Raw genomic sequence first — 23678 nt, forward strand, 5'->3', positions numbered from 1 at the left:
TCTCCCTTCCTTCTAGGCTGCTGCTCCCTGCCTGCCTTCTCCCTCTGCCTTACTCCGGACATTCTGTTCCACCGTCGCTGCCCTAACTTCAGACTCCCTCCTACGACCCCGGGAGAGCACCCCCTCCCGCTGCCTGGGGAGGCTCTTCTCTGCTATGGTCTCGAGCTGGGCCAGCACATTGAGGTCATTGCTCTCCCTGCCAAATGACTGGGCTGAGTTCAGTTTGTCCATCTGTCTGAGCTTCATGGAAAACATGATTGTTGCTCTAAGCTCTCTATTATATGTCCTGCCTCAGCTCTGCTTTGCCTCTGCTTTTTTGTGTTTCGATCCCCACCCCCACCTCCCTGCCTTTTCTTTGCCGACTCTCACCAGACCGGAATCACATCTGTTTTCCAGCCTCTGCACTCTCACTGCACAGCACATGGGCGAAGGGCAAGTTCTCAGTAAGGCAGGTCAGGAAGAGCAGGGTTTTATGCTCAGATTTGTTCTAAACTGTGACCAGAACCCATGTGTCTCAGAGATGGAACACGTAGAGCCCCTTTGGAGGAGCTGAAGGTGCTATTTCCTTAGTTCTGCTTAAATCCAATGCTCTCCCTTCCTCCCAAATAACTAGTTTCCTTCCTCCCCTCTTCCCTCCTCCGCTCCTTTCCCCCTCCCTTATTTTTTCTTTTTCTAGTCTGTATTCTATTAACACTCTCTGTCTACCTGTACTCTCCTCTAATTTAGCTCCTTTGGTCTACATTGTTTATCTCCTGACGAGCCAACAGATTAACTTGAAACTTAGACACTTAAATGCGTACAAGGTCAATGATCCCTCAGATTTGAGTTTCTGTAATTCAAGTTTGTTCCCTCCAAAGTGGAGATATATCTTTTTTTTTTTTTTTAACCAGTCAAAACCTCTAGGTTTCTATGAATAAGAGCAAATACAAAGTCTTAAAAGCTCCTGGATCTGAGAAAGTTATCTATATGTTACACGATGTGGGGAAAAGTATGGTTGGAGAATAAGGCCAGCAGAATGAAACTGGCTCCCAATTTCCTTTGGGCTTCGGATAGCAATGTTGTCCTTAAGATTCCAGAAACCAAGATGCTTAGCATAAGCTTAAACAAAGACAAAAGACAGAAGAAGGTTGGCGTGTCCTCTCACAGAACTCCCTTACATTTCAAAAGGATTCAGAGAGTAGTGTATTTTTCAACTTTTCCTAAGCCTAAAGCAGCCAACCCTCCTCCTGGGCAAAGCTTATGTAGTGTCTGTGTTTGTTTGAAAATGGAATAAATAGGATGGGAAGGGAGGGGCAGGAGGGGCAGAACCACATTCTGGAATGCATGTGTCAAGAAAGAGGCAAAGAAACAAGAGAAACACAGGGATATAAAGGAATTTGGTGGCGTTGAAGAGGTAAATGTCAGTAAAGAAAGTGAGAGGGGAGGATGGCCGAATGATTCAAACACAGAAGATGGCCAGAGAAAGGGCAGACTGTGCAACGATGAGACGGAGCTACTTAGGTAAGGAGCCCAAGGAAAAGGAGGTGGGTGGAGGCTGGGGCCTGGGGCCAGGTTGCAAGAGGGAAAAGAAACTCATGGAAGAAAGGCACATGAGCGGGAGCCAGGCCTCCTAGGGAACGGCATATCACTCACTGGTGTGGTCATAACATTTGGAATGAGGGTGTGAGTGACTGCGAATCCCAGCCCCTTCTCAGTCCAGCCCCATCACACTCCTCTAGCCTGGCTTTCTCCCTCTCTGTGTCTCTCTCTCTCTCTCTCTCTCTCCCTCACTTTCCCTCATCTCATTGTTTCAGAGTAGGCCAAATTTGAAGTCCTTCCCAGGGAGTGGCCCTGTTCATCTTATTCTCCAGCCAAAGTAGAAACAGCGAGAGAAGGAGAGACACGTTCAGCAGCCAAAGGACTCGGTGGAAAGAGCAGAGAAAAAGTACACAGTGAGTTGTTTGATTGTATATTACCCTAAACAGACAGAGGGAGTGTGTGCGCGCGTGTGTGTGTGTTTGTGCGTGGGTGAAGTTGAAATTGAAAGGCCGGAGGGGGGGCAATGGGAAATGCCACTGCCTTAGAATTGAGCGGATATCCCAATTATCCGTGGAATTCAACAGGAGACACCAAGTTAAGCAGATGATATTAAAATAGCCACAGATATCAAAAGGGAAAATTAGACACTGGGGGATGAAGGAGGCCAAGAGTAGGGGCAAGCACAGACCATTTAGAACACAAAGTTTCCTCTGACTGGGCAGAAAAAAGTAATGCGAGTTAGAATAATGGTAAGTGATCACAGAATAGAATTGGGAAAAGAATGCTGGGTGAACGAAAAGAGAGAAAGGGCTTGAGTCACATGGGGGACCAGGAAAAACCCTGGGAAGACAAGGAGAGGGGCCCTGCAGGTACCCCTGCCTGAAATCAAAATGCTGTTGTGTCCCTGAGCATTACAACCTCTACTCTCCCAACACCCCCGTCAGATATGCTGCTCTTGGGACCCAAGGTGCTTCTGTGTCTCACTGCGTTCATCATCCCCTCTGGTGAGTCCCTACCTTTGTTCTTTCCTCCCTACAATGCCAGCTCCTCAGCTATATGTGAGTGTGGAGGTGTAGGCTGGAGGGCAGGATGGAGGGGAAGTTGAAGAGGAACCACAGCAGGAGCACCGGCTACTGAGTTCTAGAATAGCCATTAGAGAAATGAACAGGGGTGCCCGAGTGGCTCAGTCGGTTGAGCGTCTGACTTTGGCTCGGGGTCATGATCTTGTGGTTCGTGGGTTCGGGCTCCATGTCGGGCTCTGCGCTGACAGTGTGGGACCTGCTTGGGATTCCCTCTCTCTCCCTGTCTCTCTGCCTCTCCCCCACTCATGCTTTCTCTCTCTCTCTCTCTCTCAAAAATAAAAAAATAAGCTTAAAAAATTTTAAAAAGAAAGAGAGGAACAGATTTATGTCTGAGAAGAAAGGGCTAGGAGGAGATCAGAGATGACCTCGGACCCATACTAACCATAAGAGGGTCGCACACATAAACGTACAAGCAAACAAACACCAAAGAAAAAAGAAATGGGCACACAATTGCGTGCACAAACATACAGAGACAGCTAGTAAGAAACTGGACCAAATTCAATCCATAAAGGGAACCCGTGGGAATATATACACTCCCACTTAACCAACACTGGCTCCTGCAACACACAAACATATCCACACGCACACAAAGAAACACGTGCCTAACCACACACTCAAGTAAAGTCACTGAGCTAGAAGAGGGGCCACGGAAAGCGAACCCTCGGACGTTGACGAAATCCTACTCTATTTTATTTTCTCATTCTGCCAGATACAGACTGTGAGAAAATCACTTTTGAGGTTGTTCAGTAATGTAGCTCGTACCATGGAGGTTGTGATAGAACAGGGCACATTAGAAAGGCTGCTGGCCCCGTCTGCCCAATAGGACCCCACTCCTGCGGGGGATTGAGGGCAAGAAGGCACCCCCAAGCCAGGGCTTGGCAAAGCAGGGCTTTGTTCCCAGGAACTTGTTTTTCTTTGAGTGTTTCCCTGCCAGCACTAACGGTCTGAGTAATTTTGAAATTTTTCATTTTTGTGTTAAATAGGCTCCACGCCTAACGTGGGGCTTAAACTCACGACCTTGAGATCAAGGGTCGCATGCTCTACTGACTGAGCCGGCCCGGCACCCTTGATTTTGTATGGCACTATACAGAAATCCAATGCAGAAAAATCAAGTAAACGATTTTCCCGTCATTTTCTGGTTCATCTTATAAAAGCTTTATGGGGTGTAGAGCTAGAGTCATTTATCCCTTTTCTCTTTCCTTTGCCACAGACTGGACACCACTAGGAGCCAATGGTCAACGAGGAGGTACGTAAACCCATGGATCCGGGCTCTGTGTGTATTTTTTGTGTTTTGGTTATTGTTTTGTTTTGTTTTGTTTTAGTATTTATTTAAGTAATCCCGACCCCCAATGTGGGGCTCGAACTCATGACCCCGAGATCAAGAGTCACATGCTCTTCTGACTGAACCAGCCAGGTGCCTGCCCCATCTGCTGGGGTTCTTATCGGTATAATACGGATTAATGGTCCCAGTTAAAGAATCTGTAATATAAGAGAGAGACATATTGCCAATTTATAGGAAATAGGGTCTAATTCACCCGTTTCCAAAATCCTAATATCCTCTCAAAAAACTTCTTTTGTTTGTCAACTGAAATACCTTTCCCAAAACCTCCTCCATGACCATCCCTCATTTTTACTCTCCTATATATATATCTCTTAGCTTCCTCAGAAAATACCACTAACAAAAGAAAGCATTTTCCCAACCACGTAACAACGGAGAAGCTAACTGACAGACAGGATAAGAAGCCATCTCAGTACGACAGTGAAATTCTGGCACTAAGGGACAGAACCCAAGTCTTGGCTTCCAAAGGGCCACTTCCTTCAGCTTGACGAAGGAAACCCCAATGAACATCTCCACTCTGCCTCCAGACAAACATAACTACAATTTATCTCTTACTTTCCCCGACCCTTGAGAGCCCATTAATGGATCATAAAATCAAATTAGCAGATCACAACTGGCCTTTTTTTTTTTTTGATAAATTAGCATAAACTAAAACAAAAAAGGAGTACTTTGCAAGTACATTGCAAGAGTAAAGCGGCATCATATACATCTGGTTTCAATTTTCTATGCATACACTGGGGCACAATACAATTTCTTCCTGGGCATCCTGGTACAGTAGATAAAAATGTGGAAACATGGCATTTTTTTTTCACTGCTGTGGGTAAAGACGTCTGAATTCCTCAGTTTCTGAACCCACATCAGAGTTCTGAATTCATTTTTCTGGGCCCGTTACGGTCCAGTCCTTTTCCAGATGTTTGTGATGCTTCCTTAACAGAAATAGATGGGCTAAAAATGCCTGCTTAAGATTTCTTTTCAGAGAACATGCATGAACCCTAAAGAAACATTTATACACTGGCTGCTCACGGATAAGGTGGGTGATCTGAGGAATACACGGGCAAACAGTACTCTATCCAGAAATTCGGAGGCGACAGCAAGGAAACACTTCCAACCCCTCCGCTCTCCCACTGGTTTGCTTCCATCTCTGTGAGTGGCTGGACTGGAATGTAGGACAGGAAGGGAACTGGTGGGATGGCACCGTGTCCTGGAGAGGCTCCACGTCCCTCACGGTTTTGGGAATGACTCCGGTTAGTGGTTTCTCAAATGTCCTGGAGGATTGCAACAGCCTTGGATTTTTTTTTTTTTTTTCACATTTATTTATTTTTGAGAGACGGAGAGAGACAGAGCGTGAGCAGGGGAGGGGCAGAGAAAGAGGGAGACACAGAATCTGAAGCAGGCTCCAGGCCCTGAGCCGTCGGCACAGAGACTGACCCGGGGCTCGAACTCACAAACCGTGAGATCATGACCCGAGCGGAAGTCGGACGCTTAACCGACTGAGCCACGCACGCGTCCCAGCCTTGGATTTCTTTTACCAAAATTTGTCCTGAAGTAAGAAAAGCTAATGTTCAGTGTTAGAGATAAAAAGCCCCTTCTGTAGGATCTAATGACTTTATTTTTATTTTTTTTAAGAGGATGATGTGGGGTTCTGGGTGGCTCAGTCGGTTGAGCGTCGGACTCTTGATTTTGGCTCAGGTCATGATCTCACGGTTCATAGAATTGAGTTTCCATCTGGCTCTGTGCTGAGTTGAGCTTGGAACCTGCTTGAGATTGTCTCTTTCTTTCTCTCTCACCTCTTGCTCCCCTCCCCCCCCCCCCCACTAGGGCTCTCTCTCTCAAAATAAATTGCTTCAAAATGTTTTATTTTTCTTTGCCCTCTACCACAATGATCAATCGCTCTGGCACGCTTTATGAAAATGCTATTCTTTCCAGATTTAACCTGCCATTTAGACACTGACGGTTAAGGAAAAAAAGTCAAAGGAAACTATGTGAATTTGGTGACCCCTGGTGGGCAAAATGGATTGTGATGACAAGCCATCTACAAGGAAGGATACTTCTAGATGGGATACTTACTGAATATTTAGATGCTGGGGTGCCTGAGTGGCTCCATCAATTAAGCGTCTGACTCTTGATTTCATCTCAGGTCTACATCTCACGTTTCGGGAGTTCGAGCCCCCTTTTGAGCTCTGTGCTCGGCAGCGCAGAGCCTGCGTGGGATTATCTTTCTCCCCCTCTCTCTGCCCCTCCTCTGCTCACACACCCTTCTTTTCAAACTAAGTAAACATTTAAAAAAGAAAAAGCAAAGTAACAAAGCTGTGTTGACATCTAAATATTGTTTAAGTTTGTTTATTTTGAGAGAGAGAGAGAAAATGCGAGTAGGGGAGGTACAGAGAGAGCGAGGGAGAGAGAGAATCCCAAGTAGCAATCTCCATGCTCCGTTAACAGAGAGCCAGGTATGGGGATCCATCTCACGAGCCAGGAGACCATGACCTGAGCTGAAATCCAGAATCTGACACTTAACCGACTGAGCCAGCCAGGTGCCCCTGTGTTTTAAAGCAGAGAGAGACAGCTGGTTTTGGATAGTGCTGTTATTTGTAGTTTTGATACGGTTTGCTTGTTTATCCTAATAGATTCCACCTTAAGGCTGGGACCGCTTATTATTATGTCTTCTCCTGCCTTCACCTTTCAATGTTCAACTGCAAGGTCATTCTCTACTATCATTGGCATTTCCCCTCCCCCCCCCCTTCACCTCACTTCTCACTGAGCATCAGAAAATCATCCACATCACCCTTTGGGAACACGCTTATATGTAAGCGTTTCAGCAAACGGATAGCCAATTATGTCAAAATTATAATTATCATTCTCAATGTCTTTGGTAAAGACAATTTTCATGTAACGAAAGCATCGCCAAGAGGCCATCAATCCATGGTACTTATAACAAGCTGTAGGACCTTGGGTAAATTTTTTGTCTGGCGCTCAATTTTATCATCTGTAAAAACAGATTTCAATGGTGCTTGGCACATAGGAAACCCAAGCTAGCAGTATGCTTATTATCCGGTAGGACAACGAAATGATGTGATTCTTCTCTTCCTATGCTTAACCCACGTATCATGAAGGAAGGGGGTGCCAGTGGAGGATTGTCTGACGGGCACAGAGGGGAAGGCACACAAAGGGAAAAGGATATTCTGGGCTAGGACTGTGTGGGTATATTCAGGGAAGTGGCAAAGCGTGACATTTGTTTGGGTTGCAGGGAAAGGACTTGGTTTGGGAAGCAAACAAAGAAAATCAACTGTGGGATACCCGCTACGTGTGGGCAGCCGTGCTGGACAGTTTCACTTCCTGGGAGTGCAAGAAGGGGAGGGGGACGGAGAGCGCCCAAAAAATATTTTCTGGGGGGGCACCCTGGTGGCTTGGTCAGTCAAGCATCCGACTCTTGATTTCGGCTCGGGCCATAATCTGGCAGATCGTGAGTTCGAGCCCTCCCTCGGGCTCTGCCCTGGCAGCACAGATCTTGCTTGGGATTCTCTCTCTCCCTCTCTGTCCCTACCCCGCTCATGCTCTTGGTCTGTCTCTCTCTCTCAAAATAAATAAATTGCAAAAAAATGTTTTCTGATTTTTTTTTTTTTTCTCAGATGATGTGACTCCAGTGACTCCAGAAGCATTCACAGAAGATCCTAGTAAGCTATCCTTTTTATTTCTGTGCTTTCACCCTGGGGCTAGAGGCCTACCACTGATGCTGTGAACCTGTCCGATCTTTTCTCTCCCATTTCCTTCTCTGAGAGTCCCTCACCTTGGCCCAAGAGGTCACACTCTTTCACTGCGATGTTTCTTGCCTCCTTTAAGATCGTCCCTCTACCCTCCTTCCCCTTCCCTCTTTGCCACTTTTGCTTCCTGCATTTTTTATTCTTTGTGTTATATGTTTGCAGACCTGGTGAATGAGCCCTCTACAGACGAAACAGGTGAGTTGTACTACAGATCTTTTAAAACGGCATGATTCTTGTTAATGTTCACAACGTTTATTCCAGCGTTTGAATTAATCCTGTATTCTTATCCCTGAGAAAGGGATAGAGGGATTGTGGGTGTTTTGTTCAGTGACAAGTGGGATAAAAGGAAAGAGTCCCACTCGTTTTCTGAAAAAGATGAAACAAGGTGGATTAATAGCTAACATGAGGCACGTGCAATAAAGGATACTGCCAGTAGGACACATACGCTCCGAAAAAATATTCCCCATTACTTCAGTTAACTCTATTCCCTTGGATAGAATACACAAACCCAGCCGTAGCCTTGACTTTGCCGTGATAACGTCCATTTTTCCACTCTGACTTCCCCCTTGCCAATTCAAAGCCCTCCTCACACCTGCTGTTTTGTGCCTTTTCAGTTCTGGCCGATATCGAGCCTTCCACAGATGACCTGGGTGAGTTCAGAGCTGGGATCCCAGGGCCACTGGGGCCTTTCTGGGCTTTCCCCAGAGCCCATTACGGAAGGCGGTTCCGCTGGTTAAGGTTCCTAAATAGCTACCACTACAGTTTGTGAAAATTCTTCCAACAGTTCAGTTTGAATTAGTGATATTTTTGATCCCCTAGTAGGTCCAGGGAGGGACTATCCTAGGCGTCTGACGTACGAAACACCGAAGTGCCATATTCCCCTCAAAGTTTCCAAGACTGGATGGGTGAAGGCAAGATAAATATATACACAACTCACTGCTTGGGAAGATAATAGGAAACTTTCTAGAAGTAATGGTTGAACTGATTCTTGAAAGAATCGGAGCCAGCCAGGCAGTCAAGGAAGGGACAGTATGCACAAAGGTGTGAATGCAAAATAAGGCTTGGCACATTGGAGAAACAGCTTTTTGAATAATCAGGGCAAAAATCTACAAGGAATAAGTGGTAGGATGTAAGAAAAGGAGACAGAAACTAGATTACCTTAAAGAAATGGTTACTGAGAACCTGCTACTAGGTTTATAGGAATATAAACCGGGAACACAAAGGTGAACGACACTGATATCCTCCTACAAGATATTTTTTGTCTAATACACAAGATAAACAAATGGCTTTTTTTTTTTTTTAATTTTTCTTGTTTTTAACATTTATTTATTTTTGAGACAGAGACAGAGCATGAACGGGGGAGGGGCAGAGAGAGAGGGAGACACAGAATCGGAAACAGGCTCCAGGCTCTGAGCCGTCAGCCCAGAGCCCGACGCGGGGCTCGAACTTACCGGCCGCGAGATCGTGACCTGAGCCGAAGTTGGCCACTTAACCAACTGAGCCACCCAGGCGCCCCAACAAATGGCTAACTTTAACTTCATTCGGTTTCACAAAATGCCATAATCAGGATAAGCAAAAGAAGCTATGCAAGATGCGACAAAAGAGTCCCCCCGGTTAGGAAAGGCTTCCATGGAGGGCACAATGACTAAGTTGGTTCTTGAAAGACAAGTAGAAGTGAATCCAGTAAATAGGGAGAAGAGCCTTGGGGTAAAGAGAACAGTATGCGCAAAGGCTTAGGATAGAAATAAAAACCAATCAGAGAATAGTTTATACAAGGGAAGGTTCTAATCAGATTTATGAATTAGAAACCCAGTCAAGATGCTATGGCAATAGTCCCAGTAAAAAGATGATCGCCTGAACTGAGGAAGAGGTAGTGAGAATTAAGTGTGAACTGTAAGTGAGAGGGGACTGTGGAGATGATGTCCAGTTTTCTGTTGGGTAGCTGGTGGTACCATTCGCTGAAGAACAATTTGAATTGGTTCAAAGATAAGACAGTTTAAGATGTACTGGATTTGGGGGATCTTTGAAATACCCACAAACTCTTCCCTAAAGTGGCAGATGGATTTACAGGTCTGGAGCTTAGAAGAGATCTGGGCTAGAAGCAGAAGCTGGAGAATTCTCAGCCGAGAAGCCCGCAATTGCAACTAGGGGGTAGATAAGACCACCCAGCATATTCCTATAGTATCCTGACTATAAACAACTCTTCCAATGGCATTTGTACACATCACTCCTATGGTTAGTGAATTCCTTCAAGACGATTCCCTCCTTGACTTATTATTCATTCTACAAGTTAAGCCCGTGTTTAACTTGACCCTAGGTTGGGTTTGGCTATGGCTGTGACTTTTACTATTCTTTGCTGAATAACACTTTCATCTAAGAACCCATGACGATGTATCTGATTTACAGAGAAGAAATTTTCCTTGATGAGCAAGAGCTTCTACAGGATAACAATCTCTTCTCTCCTTCACTCTAGGATGCAGCTCTTCTGGGCATATGGCTTTTGTCCATACTAAATTTGCTTCTCAGCAACAACACAAAGCTACTCAAAATGCCATCAATTTTTCGATTCTAGAAGAGAGAGGACAGAGGCAAGATCAGATTTCCCATCCTAACTTCTAAATCTGTTCAGTTTTGTGGATCAAAGCAGTCCATTATGGGCTTTCTTTTAGAAGTTGCTAAAAGCATTATCAACCCATTTTTTATTCATGGGTGCCCCATATGGGCCCCAAGTGAGGCAACATGGGTGCCTCACTTTTTTATTAATGGGTGCCCCATATGGGCCCCAAGTGAGGCCCCAAGGTTACAAAGGGAAAAGGATATTCTAGGTTACAGAGGTAGTAAGTTCTAGAACTCATGATAACTGAATGAAATTTCTGCCTTCCAGCTCCGGCCAATGATAAAAATACCACAGCAGGTATGATTGCCTTTTGCATGTCTTTCTCTTCAGCTTTCTTCTTGGGGATTCCTTATCTCCTTGTTCTTTGGCGGGTACTTGATGTACCTTCTAGTTTGCTTTCCATTCTTTCTCAGAGAGTATTTTTAATGCCCTTCATTCCTGCTCTCCTTTATGAGCTCCTGTCCTCGAGGTCATGAAGAAAAGATGGGACCACTGTTGGATGATCCCAAAGCAGTCCTCTTCCTGAGCTACCTTTGGACTTTCTGTGGTGGTTAGTGTGTGGGGAACTGACTGCAAGGACAAGAGGACTGTAGGTGTCACGGGCAAAGTTGCTTTCTGTAATGTACTGATGATTCTGATGGGCAGCTAGGACTGAAAACTACTGCAACAGAAACTGTGACCCACCTAAGAGTTCTTATTCTCGAGAATGGAGTCAGCAGCATTTCATTTCGGTTTGGTATTTCACACTGCCGCCTGGATAACCCTAGAAAGACTTTCCTAGAAGAACTCTCAGAGATTATTTTAGCTACTTCTGGGTCCAGGTAGGAAAGCACCTAAATTTTATTTCAGCCAGTTTCCTACTGTTCTGCTTTGTTGAACAGGAAGGGCATTCCCCACATTACAATGATCCTGTGTAGAGACTACTTTGTATTCCCCCCCCCCCCCCCCCCGCTCTCTGTACCTTCCTCCATGTCTTTAACCCTTTGTTCATGCCTCTCCCCGTTTTTCTGTATTGGACTTCTCCAGATTGCCGGGATGAAAAATTTGCTTGCACGAGACTCTACTCGGTGCATCGGCCAGTCAAGCAATGCATTCACCAGTTATGTTTCACTAGGTAAGGGATCCCAGGATGTGCAGAAATCGCCTTCCCTGGTAGTGGTTTCATGTCAGTAACTATGCAATGAGCACCCACTGTGGAACTTCAGTCTTTAGTGGCAGAGAAATTTTGAACGTGACCCTCTTAGGGCGGTGCCAGATAGAACCCGGAGTCGGACTTGGGTTACGCGGAAAACAGACTGACTACTAAGACTAGATGTTAGAAGGCAAGGGAAGTGAGGGCTGGAGAAAGGACAGTCATGAGAGAAATACTGGTACAGTGAATCTATGACCCCATAGAAAAAGGCTGAAGCAAAGGATCCAGCTCTCAATGTCAGAAATAGTGAAGAGCAGTATTAGGCTTGACTCCAGGAGGAGTGTGCAAAGTGGCACTAAGAGCAATTAATACCATTCCGTCCCATTCCCTCCTCTGGGAGGGAAAAATCAGCCCAAAATACTTAAGGAAAGAAATCGAGAGAGGAAGAAAACAGACAGGGGAGAGTGGGGAGTATAGGAGCTGACGAGGCACCCCTGGCCTATATACAGACTAGAGTTCTCCCTCCCGATGGTTTTTGCTATCTCTTTCCTTAACCATGTTACTGGGACTCTGGCAGTTTACGACGTATGTACATCATCAACAATGAGATCTGCTCTCGTCTTGTCTGTAAAGAACATGAAGTAATGAAAGGTAAGATGATATCTAGTTTTTTAGTGGGGAGGGGCAATGATGCGAGAGGTAAACAGAGACGTGATCCTGATGGATCCAAGGTCTGGCTTCGGAGGAGGGCTTTAGGTCACCCCCTGAACTTCCATCAGTGCCTGCCCCAAGTTGTGCTAGATAAGCAATCAAGGTAAAGCAGTGTGCTTCGTATATAAAGATAACCCTAAGGAAAATATCTTGGATCTCTTTTCAGCAAGATTGTAACTCCCAACCTCTCCCATAGAGAGAGCTTTCTGAAGCTGGAACTGTTTTGGAGATCATTCACTGGAGTTCTAGGTGAAAAGGCCGAATCGGGGGCACCTGGCTGACTCAGTCTGGGAATTCAAGCCCCACGTTGGGTGTAGAGATGCCTAAAAATCAATAAATAAAAACTTAAAAAAAAGGCCAAGTCAGCCATCACAAATAATAGACTCTACTACCGGCAGCCATGTTCACAAATGAAAAAAAAAAAAAAAACCTCTCTAAAGGAAAAAAAAAAAAACCAAAACTCCACTATTTGGAGACAATTGATGTTTGGACAGGGCCTATCAGTAAATACAAAACAGGACATTTAGAAGCTGGCTACATTTGAAACAGTTTATCAATTCCAGGAACTACTTACATTACTTAATGCAAAAATTCAGGGGTAGAGGAAGGTAGAAAAACCTGATAAAAACAATTAAAAGGGTCCAACGTGTGTGGTTATACACGGTGCATTGTGGGAACAAAGATACCTCTCACCTTCTCCCTGGCCGGCCCCAAACGATAAGTGTGGTTGGTGAAGGCACCACAGACACAGCCCCTTCTGACTCAACAGCCCGTCTTGCACGGAGCTGCTGAGTAAGAGCTGTAGTTAACTTCGCAGAAGGAAACTTGTTATTTGCCCCCATTGGCCTTGTGCAAGCCACCTGCAAGGGAAGCACCTTGAGACTGAGGATGAGTATTTGGGACTTGGGCACTTTCAAGTGTCTCAGGGGACTTACTAAAGTTAGCCATTTGCACACAGTAAACACTTAGATAGATAGTGAATAATTGAATGTCACTTTTTTGCTATTTAATAAGCCCATGATTAGGAGAATCGGGAGCTAGGCGTGTAGAGCAGCCTAAAATTCACCGGCCAGCCACCTGTGCTAGGTACTTAGCATACATTATTTTGTTTTAATACAACTACACTGTTGAGGCAGGTATTTCATGCTTCTTTTACTGCAAGGGATAGTGAGGTTCAGAAAAGTTAAGTAACTTTCTAGTAAGCAATAAATAACCAGTGAGCTGCAGATCGGGGGTTCTAATCCAGATCTGTTTCTCTTCAACCTTTCACGACAGCACACTGCTGTCTTCTCTTTCTCTCTTTTTTCAAAAGTTTATTTACTTAGAGAGAAAGAGAGAGAGAATGTATAGGGAAGGGGCAGAGAGAGAGAGAGAGAGAGAGAATCCCTAGTAGGCTCCGGGCTGTGAGCGCAGAGGGCAAGGCAGGGCTCGAACTCATGAACCGTGAGATCACGGCCTGAGCTGAAATCGAGGGTCGGACACCCAACCAACTGAGCCACTCAGAAGCCCCGGGTCTTCTCTTTCTCCCAAAACGCCAGCCCTTTAGGCATTATTCTCTGCTTCTCTTCTAGATGAACTTTGCCGTCAGATGGCTGGTTTACCCCCAAGGCGACTCCGCCGCTCCAACTACTTCCGACTTCCTCCCTGTGAAAATGTGAACGTGCAGAGACCCAGTGGTCTGTGATGATCAAGGAAGAGGAAGGAAGAACATGTGGGTGGGAGGAAGAGAATGGTCTAACATGAGCAACCATTGTCAGCTAACCCATAGACATTAGTAGTTCTTAAACCAATCCCTTTGTAGTGTCTAGCTTTGACCCCCCACTCCCTGATTTATTACCCAGACCGGTAACAAAGTCTATATTATAGCATGGTTTTGCCGCTTCTCACTACCGTAGACATAGTAGATCAATGATAACCAAGTGGCTTATGTACAAACAGTCTACATACGGTTTCAAAGGAAAATAAAACGTGAGGTTAATATTTACAATTTGAATCTGTTCTGAAATAGATCTTAGGGTGGAAGAAGCTGTCACTAGTTTGGCCACAGGCCTTCATTTCTTTGATTTTCAAGCATGTCCTAGATGAACTCCCCATTTACAAGTTCCTCTTTACTCTTATGCTAACTATTTTGCCGGATTTGCCTGGCGGGTCTTCCGGAAGAGTCATGGTAATGTGCGTAGTCCCAGAGATTTTTGAGGCCAAGAGTTAGACAATCCTACCAGCAATATCGAAGGACCCAAGGTGAGATCTGCTAAGGCTGAGGCTAAAGAGGAGTAGGCCAAGTATGGAACTTGGACTCATGGTTCCCTATTCAGTTTTTCACGCGGTTGTCCCAAACAGGCAAGTAGGGCTAAAAAGTCCTATTTACTTACTCATTTATGGTCGTGTGGGGTAGGGGCTAGCCCACCTTCCCAAATTAATTAGACAACTTAATGTTGGTGTGAATTTCCTTGGCTATTCCTTTCACCCCATTACTAAACGAAATCTGTAGAGATTATTGTGCAAATGGATTCTGGAAAAGCCTGATTGGGGCCTTGAGAAGGACATTCAGACCTCATCTTTAATGGGCAGACAAAGTTCACCTAGTGGTTTATAAGACAGAATAAAAGAAATAATATTCAGACAACCTGCATTCTTAAGACATGCTGCCACAGTAGGCCCTGGTAAAAGTCCCCATCTTTACCACGACAAGGTTAAGTTTATGTGAGTTCTAAGGTTTTTTAATTCTGTGATTTAAGATTTAAATGCATTATTCATATTTCTGGAAGCCTAGATGCGATCTGATTCACAACCACCATGTCTGCTTTATGAGGGGAGAGATATCCTATATTAGGAAGCAGTCCACAACGTAACAGAGAAAAATCCCATTGTAAGTGACCAATTACAGATTGTAGCTCCTTCTTCCTGAAGAACTTAGCAACTTTCCACAAAGGCCAATGAAGTTCAAGTAGGAAATAGAGGAATTTGAGGCAAGTTATACACCACAGAATTCCACTTGGTAGTGTTGGATCCTTTTCATATTGTAAGAAAACTGTAAATGAGGATCAAACTCTGGAGGCTGAGAAACAATTTAGCCTAGTGGGATTTGCTCAGCTGATTGAAGAGAAATGCTAGGAAAAGACCAAAGCATGTAATCTCTCCTCCGCAGCCTCTAAAAGTAAATTTGCTCATATATAGACAGACACGTTGAATGCATATTGTAACCACTGTAGAGAAAACTCACAGGCAGAGTTTCCAAGAATCGTTTAAGAATCTCTCCACGAACGTGACCCTCCAACGGAGCACCTCAATCCCAGGATTGTGTATATTGCAAATTAAACACTCTAAAATAAATGTTTCTAATTTCCTCCTCAGAAAAGAGCGGTCTCTGATCTGTTTCTTTTTCTCTTCTATGTTTAGAAAGACCCCAACTGATGTTTTCATCCCCCTTGGGAAAAGGGAGTGCCAGTATCGCTCTCCACTATTCCCTACTGCACCCTGCCTACAATTTTGCCATTGGTTCTCCCAACACTCCAATTTACTCTCCTCCAGAAAACTCAATTCACCAGAAAGTTCCTTTTCTTTCCTGCTCCGTGTGACAATCTTTACCTACCAACAGTCTTGCTACGTAAAGCTTCATGCTTCACTCCCTTCTCTTTTGCTTGATCATGTGCCAGTGTTTTCCATTTCTCATTGTTCTTATGTGATTGACCTTTTTTTTTTTTCACTCTTGACATATAAACCAACACTTCTTTTTTTCTGTAATGTTTATTTTTGAGAGACAGAGACAGAGTGTGAATGGGGTGGGGGGGGGGACAGAGAGAGGGAGACACAGAATCTGAACCAGGCTCCGGGCTCTGAGCTGTCAGCACAGAGTCCGATGCAGGGCTCAAACCCACGAACCTCGAGATCACCACCTAAGCCGATGTCAGACGCCTAACTGACTGAGCCACCCAGGTGCCACCAACATTTCTAACTTGCTTCCCATTCTGTCTTTCCTCCACAACTTCCCCCTAAGGACAGTCCCAGGTCAGTTTCAGGATGTTGTTTTGGTCCTGTTCTTTCCCCGTGTACCCTTGCCCCCGGCAGAATTTCATTCACCTCCTTTTTGTTGTTTTTCACCCTTGCCCCCATTTCAGGCTCCTGATGCTCTAGTTTTCGTCTCTGGTCACTTCCATGAAAGGATTTGCAAGCCTTGTTCTCTTTTAGGCATTAATATTATCCCTTTCCTGGTGAGCACAAATGACCATATTTTATAGCCAGGAACTTATAGTTAGACTAAAAATGATTCTTTGAAACAAAACAGTGCAACTTTAATGTCGGAACTAAAGGATTTTGTGAAAGTATCTCCAGGCAATTTTTGAGATTGTATGCCTTCCTGGCACCTTGAAAGATGGCAGTGTCATCTGCCTATCCATGAAGTCTACTCTTGTTTTCTCTGCCCAGATTGAGTTGATCTGGCTCTGAGCCTAACTTTTTCTATAAAACATGCTTATGAAAATTCTCTTCTCCTTGAATGGGAAAAATTCAAGTGTGCACTGTACTCTAAATATAGTTCCATGCACACTTTCTCTGAGTATTCTTTTGACTCACAGGCAGATGGTGCGAACCCCAGCTGGTCTCCCCACTTCTGAGCCTTACTTTTGATGACATCAAGTCGTATATGTTGCTAGCCACAAGCTCCTCCCTCCTCTGCTTCGGGGTGTTTGTGTGTAACCAGATATGTTACACCCGGTCCGAGGCGCAAACAACTTGCAACCTCTAAGGTTCTCCTTCCTTCTGTACCGAAGCAACCGTAAGAAAGAATTCTGAGAAGAAACAGAAAAGAAGATAGAAAAGCATCAGACAAGGGGAGTCAGAGGATGGGAGAGTAATGACAGGTTGACATCAAGACAGGGGACCACGATGCTTGAAGACAGGAATTCACAGATCTGATGGGAAAAGGGAGTTCAGCGAAGAGGTTCTGAGAGACCTGGAACTTTCACAGGGTAGAATGGAAAGACATCAGGGGCACAGTGGAAGGGAGGCAGGACTGTCCTTACGGATTTGTCCCCTCCTGGAGGCAAAGATTTGGTTAAAAATACAGAACTCCAATCAAAATCACAATCCTGTATCATTTAGCATTTTCACTAACCAAACATCAGGGAAAGTGACTTGTTGAGGTTCTCTGCGGTAGAGAAAGGAACGTGTGGCTACAGTTTTTTTCTTTCTTTTTCTTTTTTTTTTTCTTTCTAAAAACCAGTCAAGCAGAGCCAGAAGCAGCAGTCAGACGACAACTTCTGGGCAGAACCTAAGATGGAAAAAGCAAATGCTGTTTATATAAATAGAGGTGCAGAACCGTAACTTCCTGTTGACAAAATAAGCTTCACTTCACCTCAAACCCTCAATTTCTTTTTTAAATAGTTGATAAAGGCTTTTTTTTTTTTTTTTTTGTCCTTTCAATTTGTCCGATCACTTTCAGCAAGGTTCTGGTTTTTTCCTAAGCCAGGGGTCCTGCATTTTTGGTCTCTATCTCTGGTATTTTTCTTTCCTCTCCCTTTGCCTTTCTTCTGTGGGATTACCTCGTCATATATTTGTACCATGTAGTTTTATGGGGCACATTATTAAATTTACATAATAAGCCATGAGGACTGAGTTCAGGATGATCTCCTAAATTTGTATGAGATTCACCTCCTCTCCTAACCCCCCCCCCCCCCCAAAAATAAGGAACAGATGAGCTTTGAGCAAATATAAGGAACTGTTTAATGGAAAATAACAAGGATGATACTTAAGGGATTGATGGGCATTGAGATATCAACTGTGTCATTAAATACTATTTCCTAATATGGTGTTCTGTTCCTAAAGGTCAAGCACAAGGAGTTACAATGAGGAATAATGAGGACTGCACAGAAAAACACTTCTTCCATTTGTATAAAATTACATCTATCTATGTATCTATCTATCTATCTATCCATTCATTCCTGAAAACTGCTGAAAGTTTGGGAGGAAGAGAAAGTTTTGGGTTTTGTTTTGTTTTGTTTGTTTGTTTTTTAGATTTTGTGTATTTAAGAAATCTCTACGCCCAACACGGGGCTCAAACTCACAACCCCGAGATCAAGAGTTGTAAACTCCAGGGACTGAGCCAGCCAAGTGCCCCCCAAAAAGTACTACTAATACAAAGAAGCTTATGAAAATGGGTAATGTTGACCTCAAAATCAACACGTGTTGAAAACAAAAATTGCTTCAAAAGTGTTCACATAAAATCAGGAATGGCAGCTCCTGAACTGGTTTTTCAGAGAAACTAGTTTGCTGGAAGGTAATCTATAACTTGATAATGTTAAACTATGTTCTTCTGTTGCCAGTATCTCACAGAAACGGGGATGGAAAGATCTGGCACAGGGTAATAAGTGGTAAAGTACAATATTTCATAAAATAAATTATGACTTGAATTTGTAAGTACAATTCCTTAGAATCATAATAGGTTCTGATGACAGGGGGCAGGAATAATTTCTCTCTTGCCACACAGCCACTGAAAAATATATCATGGAGCACCTAGGTGGCTCAGTCGTTTGAGCGTCTGGCTTCAGTTTAGGTCATGATCTCATTCACGGTTTGTGGGTTCAAGCCCCGCATCAGGCTCTGTGCGGACAGCTCAGAGCCTAGAGCCTGCTTTAGATTCTTTGTCTCCCTCTCTCTCTGCCCCTCCCCTGCTCACACGGTCTCTCTCTCTCTCCCTCTCAAAAATAAACATTAAAAAAATATATATATCATCTATGCATGGGGCATCTACACTCAAATCAACATGGTTCTAGGTATAATAATATATACTTATATATTCTTGTTCATTTTCTTTTCTTAAGGTTTACTTATTTCTTTGGAGAGAGAGAGCATGCGCACACAGGCGAAGAGCAGAGAGAGAGGGAGAGAGAATCCCAAGCAGGCTTCATGATGTTAGTGCCACCAGGGGCAGATCTCACCAACCATTGAGATCATGACCTGAGTGGAAACCAAGATTCAGGAGCTCAACCAACTGAGCCGCCCAGGAGCCCCCATCTTGCTCGTTTTAACATAAAAGAATCCGTGTTTGTTTCAGGGCCAGTTCTGATGAGCATTCACTATGTGTGTGTTTCTGAGTGAACGGCTTCTCTACTGTAAATTTATGGGAGTACATCTACCTTAGGAGTGGTTCTGAGAATTAACAAGATCATGTATTCAAAATGTTTAGCACCTGTAATATTACATATTTAAGAAAACAATACGATTTTTTTCCACTTAAATGCACTGCTGTCTTCCTAACTGTTCTTGACCAGGGTGACTCTTCTGTTCTTTTCCTTGTAACATTATGAGATAACCCATGCTGACTCACCACTGAGCAGGAGGGTGGGGAAGCCTGCAAAGGGTGTTTAATGTCACCAATGCCAGTTTCTCTACAGTTTACGGTTTCTAACTTTAAATTTTTTCAGCATCCAAAATCTTCTTTTATTTTTTTTTAACGTTTATTTATTTTTGAGACAGAGAGAGAGACAGAGCATGAACGGGGGAGGGGCAGAGAGAGAGGGAGACACAGAATCGGAAGCAGGCTCCAGGCTCTGAGCCGTCAGCCCAGAGCCCGACGCGGGGCTCGAACTCACGAACCGCGAGATCATGACCTGAGCTGAAGTCGGACGCTCAACCGACTGAGCCACCCAGGCACCCCACCAAAATCTTCTTTAATAAGTCCGTGGGATCTGGGGTTAGTTTTTGTATCCCCTGGCAGGCCCCTCCGTCTCTGGCACATTCCGCCCTTGGAATGCACTTTGGGTTTGGTGTGGCTGTGTTGGGTTGGCGAGACCTTGCCCAAATGCCTGTACACCTCTTGGCCCTTTCCAGGACGGGGCCACAGCCCTTGGGGGAGTCCGGGGCCAACTGGTCGAAGGTGAGGATCTTTCCCCGGCCTTGAGGACAGGGCCTCAGGGGCGCACTACCTTGGGGACATGCACGTCATCTGTTATTGTCCCTACAACCACAGCTGTTTTGTCATCTCGGCCAGGAAGGTTCAATTTCCAATGGTCTGGGAAGGACTGAGGCGACTGGTTGGTGCGACACAAACCTGTTCGTTACAACTCTGTTGAAGGTGTAATTGCCTCATCTGACCAGAAACCTATTCAGCTCGCCCAGCCTTGGGCAGATGCTTGGGTTCCTTGCGCTCAGGTTTCCCAACCTTGTGGCAGATGGCAATTCGCAGGATGCGACCTTTGACCGCAACAATCCCAGACTAAATTTAACTTTATTTATTTAAAAAAAATTTTTGGGGGGGCGCCTGGGTGGCTCAGTCGGTTAAGCGTCCGACTTCGGCTCAGGTCATGATCTCGCGGTCCGTGAGTTCGAGCCCCGCGTCGGGCTCCGTGCTGCCGGCTCAGAGCCTGGAGCCTGTTTCGGATTCTGTGTCTCCCTCTCTCTGACCCTCCCCCGTTCATGCTCTGTCTCTCTCTGTCTCAAAAATAAATAAACATTAAAAATAAAATTAAAAAAAATTTTTTTTACTGGTTATTTTTGAAAAAGAGAGAGAGAGAGAGCACAAGTAGGGGAAGGGCAGAGAGAGAGGGAGACAGAATCCAAAGCAGGCTCCAGGCTCTGAGCTGTCAGCACGGAGCCCGATGTGGGGCTCGAACTCACGAACCCTGAGATCATGACCTGAGCCAAAGTCAGATGCTTTACCAACTGAGCCACCCAGGTGCCCCCTAAAATTAACTTTAAATTTTTCTTATCACGTTTTCTTTCTTCCTTCCTTTTCAAAGATCGTATTTCATTCTGAAAGCAGCCCCCAAGAGGTGGATATTTAAAGGGATCATTGCTCCTGTGATTCCATTGCTGACTGGAAACAAGATTTTGAGAAGCCAAGAGGTTCTGCAAACTCCCTAAAATTTAGTGTCATGGAACCACAGCTGAACTTACACATTCTAAAACTTAGGTTCATGTTTGTTCCACTGCAAAAAGAAGATTCAGAGACAAAGGTGTTTAGAAATCAGAAATATTTGGCCTGCCAAAGGTTTGTGTAAGAGTCTAGACTTAAAAAAAAAAAAACTGGCGGGGGCACCTGGGTGGCTCTGTCGGTTGGGCGTCTGACTTCAGCTCAGGTCATGATCTTATGGTTCGTGAGTTCGAGCCCCACATCGGGCTCTGTGCTGACAGCTCAGAGCCTGGAGCCTGCCTCGGATTCTGTGGCTCCCTCTCTCTCTGCCCCTCCCCTGCTCACGCTCTCTCTCTGTCTCTCTCAAAAATAAAGAAAACGTGGGGCGCCTGGGTGGCGCAGTCGGTTAAGCGTCCGACTTCAGCCAGGTCACGATCTCGCGGTCCGTGAGTTCGAGCCCCGCGTCGGGCTCTGGGCTGATGGCTCAGAGCCTGGAGTCTGTTTCCGATTCTGTGTCTCCCTCTCTCTCTGCCCCTCCCCCGTTCATGCTCTGTCTCTCTCTGTCCCAAAAATAAATAAACGTTGAAAAAAAAAAATTTAAAAAAAAAAAAAATAAATAAAGAAAACGTTAAAAAATTTTTTTAAAAACCATGCATAAAAAATACAGTATATTTCAAAAAAGAAAACAGACTCCTGAGGTAACTAAAATTTACTAACAGTCTGTTCCTGGTGGAAAATCCACAATTTTAAAAAACATGATTACCATATTCTCAAAGGCTACCTTCAGACGTCACCTTTGCCAACGATAGGGATACAACTGCTGTTGCTAGAGGCCAGTCATTTACAGGAGACTGAAAGCTGTATTTATTTTAGACAATAGAACTAGATGGTACAACGCTGCAAATTTCTTTTGTGTATCTCAAGGTGCAGAACGTTATTTTGCCTGCTGAGGGATATGATGTGTGCTCCCTTATTCAACGTAGAGGCTGAAAGAAGGTGTCGCTTGCTTTCACGCACTGCCATTCACTACTCAGGAACTAGGTTACTTGGGAATTGTTTGCATACAGCCAGTTCTTGAGAGCTATGAGTCTGGCCAGAAGAGAGAACGGGGGAAATGCCAAAGAGGTTCATAGTTTTTCCTCTTCTAAGAGGGATACAAGAGAATCCATATGTTTGCTGACCAGTCTTTTAATCATTGTTTTTATTATCATATTTTTAATGCCATCAGGAAATATAACAAGCGCTTCAGAACACCAACTCTGGAGCTAGACCATGGGGGGGCAAACCCTAACTCTGCCATCATGACTGTCACCTTTCTGTGCCTCAGTTTCCTCATCTGGAAAAGGAGAACCCCGAGGGCACCTGGGTAGCTCAGTCGCTGAGACTCTTGATTTTGGCTCACGTCATGATTGTGTCTTGGAATCAAGCCCCCACATCGTTCACGAGCTCTCTCTCTCTCTCTCTCTCTCTCTCAAATATAAATAAATGGTTGCTAACTTTATTTAAAAAGGGGGTGGGGGGCGAGGGAGAACTCAATGACACCAAACCCTGGATCACTGTAAGATTAAGTGCATCAGATGGTTAAAAGACCTGAAACATTGAGAACTTTTGACTACCAGTGCCTGGCACAGTGCTGGGGATCCAAAGTTGAGTAAGCCATGCCCTCTGCCCTCAATAAGATCAGAGTTGCTTCTTGGTTACTCAACTCGTTTCTTTCTGCTTTGAATAAGCTTTTGCCGCATACAATGGCATACATTTTGTTTTCTTTTCAGATTTCATTTCTGATTAGAGATAAAACAATGCTTTAATTTATACTGCAAATGTATTGTTTCCTCCTGTTCAGAAACTACGGGCACTTAATTCTGCAGTGCAGTCATGCCCACAGCCTTCACTTTCCCATTAGCACCGGCTCCCTAAGTGTTGGTCAAATGAACTTGGCATTTCCACCTGAGTTCTTCCCTCCTATACCCACTACTATTCGTCTCCTCTGTCCCTTTACTTCCCTTACTTATGGACTCTCTCCTCTGCTTATACATACTAATGGCTAACGGCATGCAGGAAGAGAGAATAGCCGCGTCATCATTCTCATCCATTTCCTGGCTGTTTAGTCCCTTCAGTCTCTGAATTAATCCACAATTTTTTTTTTTTTCAAATGAGGTGAAATTCACATAACATAAAACTATTTTATTTATTTTTTTTTTAATTTTTTTTTTAACATTTATTTATTTTTGGGACAGAGAGAGACAGAGCATGAACGGGGGAGGGGCAGAGAGAGAGAGGGAGACACAGAATCGGAAGCAGGCTCCAGGCTCTGAGCCATCAGCCCAGAGCCCGACGCGGGGCTCGAACTCACAAACCGCGAGATCGTGACCTGAGCTGAAGTCGGACGCTTAACCGACTGAGCCACCCAGGCGCCCCATCATAAAACTATTTTAAAGAGGACAATTCAGGGGTGCCTGGCTGGCTCAGTCAGAGGAGCGTGTGACTCTTGACCTCCGGGTCTTTAGTTCAAGCCCCACATTGGGGGTAGAGATTACTTCAACAAACTTTTTTTTTTTTTTAAGAGTACAGGGACGCCTGGGGGCTTAGTTGGTTAAGTGGACTCTTGGTTTTCGGCTCAGGTCATGATCTCACAGTTCATGAGTCTGTGCCCCACATGGGGCTCTGTGATGA

The 23678-nt window shown here is 44.6% G+C and overlaps 1 protein-coding gene across 4 annotated transcripts; it reads left to right on the forward strand.

Annotated features, from left to right (window-relative positions):
- The first annotated feature begins 1369 nt into the window (after nucleotides 1-1369).
- MFAP5 (microfibril associated protein 5) lies at nucleotides 1370-14144 on the forward strand. 4 transcript variants are annotated; one of them, XM_025930556.2, is made up of 11 exons: nucleotides 1370-1500; nucleotides 1794-1931; nucleotides 2463-2522; nucleotides 3811-3846; nucleotides 7566-7610; nucleotides 7860-7892; nucleotides 8312-8347; nucleotides 10582-10611; nucleotides 11341-11428; nucleotides 12024-12097; nucleotides 13729-14144. In XM_025930556.2, the coding sequence occupies exons 3-11, from the start codon at nucleotides 2465-2467 to the stop codon at nucleotides 13839-13841; spliced, it is 513 nt and encodes a 170-aa protein (XP_025786341.1). In that variant the 5' UTR covers nucleotides 1370-1500; nucleotides 1794-1931; nucleotides 2463-2464; the 3' UTR covers nucleotides 13842-14144. The 4 variants fall into 4 exon arrangements, with proteins under 4 accessions (XP_025786341.1, XP_086570272.1, XP_086570274.1 ...); XM_086714146.1 differs by lacking the exons at nucleotides 1370-1500; nucleotides 7860-7892 and having other exon boundaries at nucleotides 1687-1931; XM_086714147.1 differs by lacking the exons at nucleotides 1370-1500; nucleotides 8312-8347 and having other exon boundaries at nucleotides 1689-1931.
- Nucleotides 14145-23678: the final 9534 nt, after the last annotated feature.

This window comes from Puma concolor, chromosome B4 (genome assembly GCF_028749965.1).
Source record: "Puma concolor isolate L17-30 chromosome B4, mPumCon1.1.hap2, whole genome shotgun sequence".
NCBI lineage: Eukaryota > Metazoa > Chordata > Mammalia > Carnivora > Felidae > Puma > Puma concolor.